The sequence below is a fragment of the Alligator sinensis genome, unplaced genomic scaffold (genome assembly GCF_000455745.1).
Source record: "Alligator sinensis unplaced genomic scaffold, ASM45574v1 scaffold1667_1, whole genome shotgun sequence".
Classification (NCBI taxonomy): domain Eukaryota; kingdom Metazoa; phylum Chordata; order Crocodylia; family Alligatoridae; genus Alligator; species Alligator sinensis.
In genome coordinates, this window is record NW_005842504.1 from 619,262 (window position 1) to 628,153 (window position 8,892).

General features: G+C 61.4%; 1 protein-coding gene across 1 annotated transcript in view; it reads right to left on the minus strand.

Moving 5' to 3' along the window:
• The window catches only part of LOC102369231 (cytochrome P450 2G1-like), a 10,425-nt gene extending 2,230 nt beyond the window's left edge, over positions 1 to 8,195 (minus strand). Inside the window, exons 1-8 of the mRNA XM_025213065.1 lie at positions 8,016 to 8,195; positions 6,888 to 7,116; positions 6,602 to 6,751; positions 6,145 to 6,298; positions 5,675 to 5,855; positions 5,202 to 5,343; positions 4,486 to 4,673; positions 3,783 to 3,924 (exon numbers count right to left, since the gene is read on the minus strand). Of these exons, the coding sequence (XP_025068850.1) occupies positions 3,783 to 3,924; positions 4,486 to 4,673; positions 5,202 to 5,343; positions 5,675 to 5,855; positions 6,145 to 6,298; positions 6,602 to 6,751; positions 6,888 to 7,116; positions 8,016 to 8,195 (1,366 nt within the window). The remainder of the gene's footprint in view (positions 1 to 3,782; positions 3,925 to 4,485; positions 4,674 to 5,201; positions 5,344 to 5,674; positions 5,856 to 6,144; positions 6,299 to 6,601; positions 6,752 to 6,887; positions 7,117 to 8,015) is intronic.
• Positions 8,196 to 8,892: the final 697 nt, after the last annotated feature.

Genomic DNA, 8,892 nt, shown 5'->3' on the forward strand with positions numbered 1-8,892 from the left:
GTCGCGTAGAGGGGGAGGATCACCTCCTTGGCCCTGCTCATGATGCATCTGTGGATGCACGACAAGGTGCGGTTGGCCTCCCTGACCGCGTCCCCACACTGTCGGCCCATGTTCATCTTGGAGTCTATAATGACTCCCAAGATCCTTTTCTGCCTCTGCGCTGACGAGAAGGGAGTTCCCCAGCCTGTAGGTCTGCTGCCGGTTCCTCCTCCCAGGTGCAGCACCTTGCACTTGTCAGTGTTGAATCCCATCCTGTTCTCATCCGCCCACCCCTGTAACCTGTCTAGGTCTAGCTTTAGCCTGTCCCTCTCCTCTAGTGTACCCACTTCTCCCCACATCTTAGTGTCATCAGCAAATTTGAACAAGGTGCTTTTCACCTCCTCGTCCAAGTCACTGATGAAGATGTTGAACAGTGCAGGCCTGAGCACCGAGCCCTGGGGGACCCCACTGTCCACATCCCTCCAGGTCAAAAATGACCCGTCCACCACCGCTCTCTGGGTGCGGCCCTCCAGCCAATTGGCGACCCATCTGACTGTGTAGACATCAACGCCACAGTCCCCTAATTTTTTGAATGAGAATGGGGTGAGAGAGTGTCAAAGGCCTTCCTAAAGTCCAGAAACACCACATCCACCGCGACACCTGCATCCAAGGATTTTGTGACCTGGTCGTAGAAGGCACCAGGTTGGTCTGACAGGACCTGCCTCGAATGAACCCGTGTTGGTCGCCCCTAAGCGTGATCTCTCCTGCTTGCCTCTCGCAGATGTGCACCTGGATAATTTTCTCAAAGAGTTTCCCCAGGACCGGGGTAAGACTAACAGGCCTGTAATCTCCTGGGTCCTCCTTCCTCCCTTTTTTGAAAATGGGGACCACGTTGGCCCTTTTCCAGCCCTCTGGCACCACACCGGAGCACCACGAGTGCTCGTAAAGCCGTGCCAGGGTCCTGCAATGACCTCTGCTCATTTCCTCAGCACCCTGGGGTGGAGATCGTCACAACCAGCTGATTTGAACATGTCCAGCCCCTCCAATAGTTCCCTGACTAGGTCCCCATCTTGCTCCAGCTGGAGACAAGAAGGGCCTGCCTTGTATCACCGCCCAGACCCAGAGAGAAAGCAGGAGTCCCTGCCAGCACAGACAATTATGAGTGACCTGCTGATTTCATCCCCTCCCCTTGCTGCCTCTGTCCAGAATTTCCTGGGCAAGACGCTACTGGGGCTGGACTCTGCCCCCAGCCAGACCTGAGTCCTCAGCTGAAAGGTGGAAGAGGGGGGAGGCAAAGGTTCCCGTGAGCTTTTATTGGTGAAATCGCTGGCTGAGATGGCCTGGGTGGTATCTACAAGCCCGACGGGGACCCTGATCTCAGCAAGTGCTATCTGGCAAGCTACCAATGCCAGCCAGACTCCCAGACATGGGCTGAAGGCTTAAGGCCACGCAGCTAACTGGATGCAGAATCTACCCTGCCCTCGCTGGGTCTCAGCCTAGATTGTCCAACGCAAACTGTATGCTGTCGGTTCAAACCCCAGGGCCCTGAACTCCTGGAGCTGGAGGGGAGCAGGGTGCAGTGACCCCTTCATTGCCAGCCCTGGACAGCAGCTCCATGTCCATGTCCATAGCACCTGGGAGCCGCCAGTGAGTCCGGTCCCCCTGGGCCAGCCTGCCACCTGCTTCTGGTACGGAGAATGGAGCAGAGAGGCTGACAGGTATGTGACATGGGCACGTGTGTGCCAGCCAGCCTGGGCAGTCATGCAGGTGCCGCCTTCTGCCATGCTGCAAGCTGCAGCCTCACCAGTGCCTGGGAGAGGGGAGAACAGGGAGCTGCATCTCCCCCCAGCACTGGCTCCCAGCCCTGCAGGGGCAGGGCTGCCCCTGGCCACATGTAGCAGGTCCCATGCAGGCTTCCCAGCTGCAAGGCGGGTGGTCAGGGACTCCCTGTGCCCCCTGCAGCTGCTGTGGTTTCTTCCCCAGGAGCCCTCCATTCGGAAAAGCATCCCCCCCACAAAAGAGCATGCCACGAGGCAGCCGTGTGCTGTTCTCCCTCGCACAGAACAGGACATGAAGCTCCTGCCACATCGCAGCATTTTGCCTTTATTGCAATTGGAAAATCAAGGCCATGGGCCCCCGCCCCGGGGAACCGAACAGCCCCTCCCAGATGCCCTGGGAAGGGGGAGGAGAGTGCAAGGAGAACCAGAGCCGTGTTGGCTCTGGCCTACACCAGAGCCAGCCGCATCCCAGCCGTCACCTTTGGGCAGCCAAAGCAAAACAAGGCAGGGGAAAGGGCAAAGCTCCCCTAGAAGGAAAAAGTTGCCCATATCATTTTGGGGGAGCTGGGAATGGGGGTGGAGAAGGGGCTGCTTCCAGACCAGAGACTCCCAGCATGCTTCCTGGCTCGCTCGCTCATCTGGCACTGACTGCCTTGCTACAGCTGGCTGGAGATAACGGGAGGAGGGTGGGTTCCCATGGGGTCCGGCTTTCCCCGAGTGCCAGGCACCGCACACTGCCCGTGGAGGGGGTGGAGAGGACACACAGAGCTGCTGCTGGGAGATGAAGCCCCTTCGACCCAGCACAGGTGCACTCGTGTGCCCAGAGCCATGGGGGCAGCGCCCGACTCTGTTCCTCCAGCATCAGAGCCTGCGTCTGCCTTCACGATGCTCAGGTCCTTGTTTTTGCCTCTGCGAAGCCCGTTGGGATCCACCAGCCGTGACATGGCCACGTGCATGTGCAGGGGGTGCTGGGCACTCTTGGCTGACCCTGGCCCCGGCGCGCAGTCTCCGTTGAGGGTGCAGAGTCTTTCTAACAGCCCCGACCTTGCTCAGGCGGACACGCAAACGTGGAGCCGGACCAGGGGAGAACGACGGGGATGCTGGTGTTGCGGGATCCCTCCAAGGACCGGCTCCATGGCAGGACCGTGCTGACCACCCCCCAGGAAGCGGCATCCATGTCCACCCCCCTCCCCAGCCCCGGCAGGCGGAGATGGAGGTGCCGCTGGCTACGCAGGAGGGATTTGCTTCTAACTAGTATCCGAGCTGCTTTGGGTCCCCCCGTTGCAGAGCTCCAGGAGGGGTTGGCGGGCTCAGCGCGGCACCAGGCAGAGCTGGTAGGTGGGCGGGATGTTGCCGAAGCCGCTGATCTTGGGGGAGATGTCGATGTCCTCGGGGGGCACCAGGGACTGGAGGGAGAAGCTCTGCAGGATGGTGGTGAAGTAGAGGAAGAGCTCCATGCGGGCCATGGCCTCGCCCAGGCACACCCGCTTCCCTGTAAAGCAGAGCCAGGTCAGGCCATGTCCTGGGGGCTTCTGTTAGGGCCACCCCCAGACGGGCCACGGGAGGGGAGACCGAGGCAGGCGCGGCAAGAGCATCCTCTAGGGACAAGGGCTTGGCAATCTTGAACCCCAAATCCTACTGGTCTCTTGTGGCTGGGAGACAACCTGGCTCCCAATCCCCCTGGCTCTAACCCTCTAGGGCCCACTCCCCACTCAAGAGCTGGGAGAGACCCAAGGAGTCCCGAGGCTTCAACCCGCCGGACTCCAGTCCCTTTCCCAGAGCTCCCAGATTCCCCCTTTGAACCAAGTGGCTTCACGGCCAGTGGAAGCGGGGAGCTCCTGCTCATCCGATGCATTGCTCTACTAGACGACCCGGCCACGGTCCTGATCTTCGTTACCCGCCTATGGTGCAGCCGCTACCTTTACAGGACTAGCTGGTGAGGGATGGCCCCTTGCCACCCCGCTCTCCCCACGGGGACGAGCCAGATGACAGGAGCAGGGAAGGGGCGGAGGGCAGAGCTCGTACCAGAGGAGAAAGGCACGAAGGCGTCGTTCTTCTTGAAGCGGCCGTTCTCATCCAGGAAGTGCCCCGGGTTGAAGGCGTCTGGCTGGCTGAAGTACTTGGGGTCTCGCAGGACAGAGCCCAGCAGTGGGAACACATCGGTGCCCTGGGGGAGCACCGGGACTCAGCTCAGCCTCCGGGCAGCTGGTGCACGGCGTTCGTTTTTAGGTCATTTTTCACCCAGCAATGGGCCCGAAGACCTGGGCATGGGGGCTCTGAGGCTCCCAAGAAGGGCCTGATCCTGAGAAACCAGGCCCCTGTAGCGTGTGTTTTGCTCAGGAACCCAAGTGACCGGTCCTTTCATGCTGCAGGTGTTGGAGCCCTGGATAGGGCGGGTACCGGAGCAGGGAGGAGATGCCAGAGGTTGCAGGGCTGTGACTCTCCCAGCGCCCAAAGCCAGAGGCATTTGGGGGCAACTGGTGGCTGGAGCAGGCGCCAGGGAAAGTGGGGATCTCCCTCTCCAGCCCCAGCCTGGAGGTTTCCGCTGAAGAAGCTGTTGCCCAGAGCAAGCCCCAAAGCCCACGGCAGGGGTGGTGGGAGGCCTTAACACCTAGAGCCTGTGGGTAGTGGACCCCTCCCTTCCCCGTGGGGCTCTTTGCAGAAGCCAAACGATGCCCTGGGGGCTGGCGAGAGCCGGGGACCACCCCCACCCCCCCTCCAGACGCACCTTAGGGAGGGTGTAGCCGCGAAACTGGGTGTCCCGGATGACGGTGTGGGGCACACCCATGGGCACGATGTCCGTGAGGCGCTGGATCTCGTGGATGACGGCATCCGTGTAGGGCATGCTCATGCGGTCCTCGCTGGCTGGGATGCGGTTGCGCCCAATGACCTGGTCGATCTCTTGGTGCACCTTCTCTGTTGGGAGGGGAACATGTGAGACGGGGGCTGCTGCCGGCAGGGGGAGACCCTCGTGGCTGGGAGCTGTGAGGCGTGGGGGGCTCAGGAGGTCGTAACCACCCCCGCCCTCCCCGATCCAGGCCTTCGAGGGCTGGGGCAACAGGCGGGAAAGTCAGTGCTTCCCCTGGGGGCTTGCGTGTGCAACCCGGGCGCACAGGTGTGTGCCCAGTGAGGTGGTACCACCACTTGGTGGCAATCGATCCCCGGGACTGTCTCTTCCCCCCTTATGGGGCTTCTGCCTCTAAGCTCAGAGAAAAGAGGCCTGTGTGGTCCAGGACCGGGGGCCGATCTCTTGCGGATGGAGCTGCCTGGCAGCCTCCTTCCGCCAGCGCGTATGTGAGCCACCCTCAGCGGGAGAGAAGCAGAACCGCTCAACCACGCACTATAGACCCCATGCTGCTTGGCTGTGGGCGATTCCCCAGAGGGGGAAGGGTCCAGGGCACCCGAGCTGTTCTCACGCAGTCGCAAGTCTGAGCAGGTGCCTACCTTGCACCTTGGGGTACCTCATGAGGAAGAGGAAGCCGTAGCGCAGGGTGGAGCTGACGGTCTCGGTGCCGGCGAAGAACAGGTTGAGCGTGGTCAGGACCAGGTTCTTGAGGTTGAATTCGCTGTTCGGGTTCTTCCGCTCCTGCAGAAGGGGACAGCAAAGGGAGGAGCACGTCAGCAGGGGGGGGGTCTCAAGGCCTCCCTTACCATTGATGGCCTTGTTTGGGAAAAGCTAGGGAAACTGAGGCACGGGGAGGGGCAGCAGGTGTCTAAGGTCACCCAGGGAGACCACGGCAGAGGTCAAGGTATGGGACCCTCTCTCCTGCCAGCACCGTGCTGGATGTAGCCCATGCTGTCCTAGCCCAATGGGGACAGCCATTCACCCCAAAGCCAGCCCTGCCCCTACACCCAGGGCAGCTTGTGCCCAGTCTTCCCCGAGCAGGGGCAGAGCTAGGGGCAGGGGCAGGGAATACCTTCTCCATCTGGATGAGGAAACAGTCAATGAAGTCCCGCGGGGAGTTGAGGTCCAGGGTTGCCTGGTTGGCCCGGACCCGCTCGGCGATAAAGTCCTTGAGGTCCTCGACGAGGTAGTAGACACGGTTGTGGCGCCCAGGCAGGTACTGCATGATGCACGAGTACATGTCGTAGAGCTGAAAGAGACAGCACCGGGCGCACGGTGAGGCCCCACGGGCTCCAGGGGTGTAGCAGCGCCAGTCTGGGATTTCCTTGGCACCTCCAGCCACCGCCCCCCTGCAAAAACCACCCTCACTTCCTTCCTAAATCCCAGGCTCGAGGCCACACGGAGGGATAGGGACTATACAGCCTCCATCCTCCGGTCTCAGCAGCTCTGAAATCCAGCCCCAGGCAGCTGCATCCAACACCACACCAGCCCCTAAATTCGCGGCCCTACTCAATGTGGTGCCCAGCCCTCGGTACCTGGGCCCAGGGCGTGCTCATCTCGATGAAGCTCTCGTTAATCATGCGCAGGAGGGCGAGGAACTGCTTGTCCTCGTAGTCGAAGCGGCTGCCGAAGACGACGGAGCTGATGACGTTGGACACGGTGCGGCTCAGGTAGAAGGTGGGGTCGAAGGGCTGGGCTGCTCGGGGCACACGGGTGCGGGGAGCAGGGGTCAGCGGGGGAAGCCGCGGCACCTTCCGCATGCGGTGGCTCCGCCCAGCTTGGGAGGGGAGAGATGAGCAGAAGCCACGCCCCCTCCCCCATCTCAGAGCAGGTGTTTCAGGCTCTCTGCAAACTCAGGCAAGACCCAAAGACCCTGCCCTGCCACAGATTCCCCACAACAGGCGCTGGCTTAAGCTGAGAGCATATCTCCCTTAGGAGACAAGAGCCTGGCCATGCGGGCGGCCTGGGGCTGGGGCGGCGGCCAAGGCCCCGCACGCACCTTTGGTTTTGCGCAGCTCCTCCAGCAGGTACTGGGCCTCCTCCTGGATGCGCTCCTCGATGCTGCGCTTGCCCATGCCGAAGTTGCGCAGGGTGGTGAGCGAGAACCGGCGCAGCTGCTTCCACCGCTCCCCGTTGGCCAGAGCCACTCCTGGGGACCACGGGAGAGAGCCAGGGGTCAGCGCTGGACGGACCTGGAGCTGGGCTATGAGCCCTGCCCGCCTCCAGCATGATGCCCCCTGCCCGGCCCACCCTGCTCAGCTCCCCAAGCTGCTCCTGACGCTCACCGAAGCCGTTGAAGTTGCGTTCGATGGAGGCCAGCTCCCCGCGGCCACTGAACTCCTCAGCCTGGTCAACCAGTGCCTCCTTGACGGCCTCATGCCCGCACAGCACCACAACGCGCCGCGGGCCCAGGTACACCGTGAACACTGGCCCGTACTTCTCCTTCAGCTGCAGCGGGGGCGGAGGGAGGCACCTGTCACACCCCTGCAGCTCTTTGGGCTTGTGAGCCTCCGGCTAGTGCCGCACCCAGTAAAGGGCCAGATGAGGGGGCAGCTCCCTCCCCACTCATGAGAACAGAGGCCATGGACCCCGCCCCCCATTCCCGGGAACAAACCGTGGGTGTACAGACAGGCAAGCAGGCAGGGGAGAGATGGATGGTAATGGGAAAAGATGGACAGATGCCCATAGAGGAAGGCATTTGTGTGGGGGTGGACAGATGAATACGTGCGAGGAAGCTGGATGGATGGATGCACACGGGGAGAGAGGAAACATGGGAAGAGACCTATGGGGATAGATGGACAGACAGACAGAGAGGAAGACATAGGGATGGAGGGATGGATGACCATGGGAAGAGAGGAGAAATGAACACCAATCTCTGAGGCTAAATGGACAGACAGATAGGCAGGCAGACATGGGGATGGAGGGATTGATGGATGGAGAGGGGCGAATGAGGGGATGGATGGATGGATAGCCTTGGGGAGAGAGGAAACATGAGCAGACTTATGAGGATAGATGGACGGACAGACTCACATGGGGATGAATGGATGGATGGGAGCTATAGAGCATGGATGGATGGACAGACAGGCACAGGGAGAGAGGAAACATGAGCAAATACTTATGGGGTTAGATGGACAGAAAGATAGACATGGGGGTGGAGGGATGGATGGTTCGGTGGAGGGGTGTGTGGGGATGGATGGACAGCCCGTGGGGAGAGAAGAAGCACAGACAGGTGCCCATGGGGAGAGCTGGACAGAGAGACAGACACAGGAGAGCTGGATGGGTGTGTGTGTGTGGTGGGGGGAAGAGTTGTAGATGGGGAGAGGGAGAGAGACAGACAGACAGAGCGAGGGAGGAGATGGAGACTGGCTCTTGGTCCCCGGCCCCTCCCTGCCCGGGGCTCGGGGTCGACTCACCTCCATGAAGGACTTGAAGGTCTCGTCGGTGCGCACCTGCAGCAGGTTGCCGATGAAGGGCAACGGGGTCGGGCCCGGGGGCAGTTTCCCCCCTTTGTGCATCCTCCTCCAGGCCGAGGCCAGTGCCAGGCACGAGATGCAGATGGCCAGGAAGATGGTCACGGCCCCCGCCAGCTCCATGGTGGGCAGCGCCTGGCTCCAAGTGCCCGAGCCAGCTGCGGCCCCACTGCTATATACCAGCAGCCCAGTGGGGGCCCCCGCCTGCCCTGGGGAAACCCAATCTTGTTTACCTGATAGAGTTACAGTGCCCTGGGCAGGGGGTGGAGAAGAGCCTGGGAGCCGTGGGGGGTGAATGTGAGGGATGTGGGGAGCGTGGGGCCAGGTCCATGTGCTATGTGCATGCTGCCGTACCCTGTCCGTAGCCTGGGAGCTGGCACAGGGACTGGTGGCACGACGGGAGAGGGCATGGGCCCTACCCAGCCCAGGTCATTTCTTCCCCTGGAAAGTGTCAAGGCCTGGGGTGGAGGCTGAGACCCCAAAGCACCCCAAGGATGGTACAAGGCCTACACCCAACTTCAGCCCGATGCAAGGCCAAGCCCCAGACTGTCCTGCTTGAGCTGCGGGCCCCAGCGCGAGGCTTGAGCTCAACCCCGCCATGCGCCAAGACCAAAGACACAACTGGAGCATGACATAAGTCATGTCTCAGCTTAGTTGTCCTGCCTGAGGCCTACAGGCAACATTGAGCCTGTTCGGACAGAGCAAACGGCAAAGCCAGGACATGACATAAGTCATGCCTCAGCTCTACCATGGCAGCATGAAGGCCCAGGGCAATGACCACGCGCTCAGCCAAGGCCAGGGAGCAATACATCACTCTTTC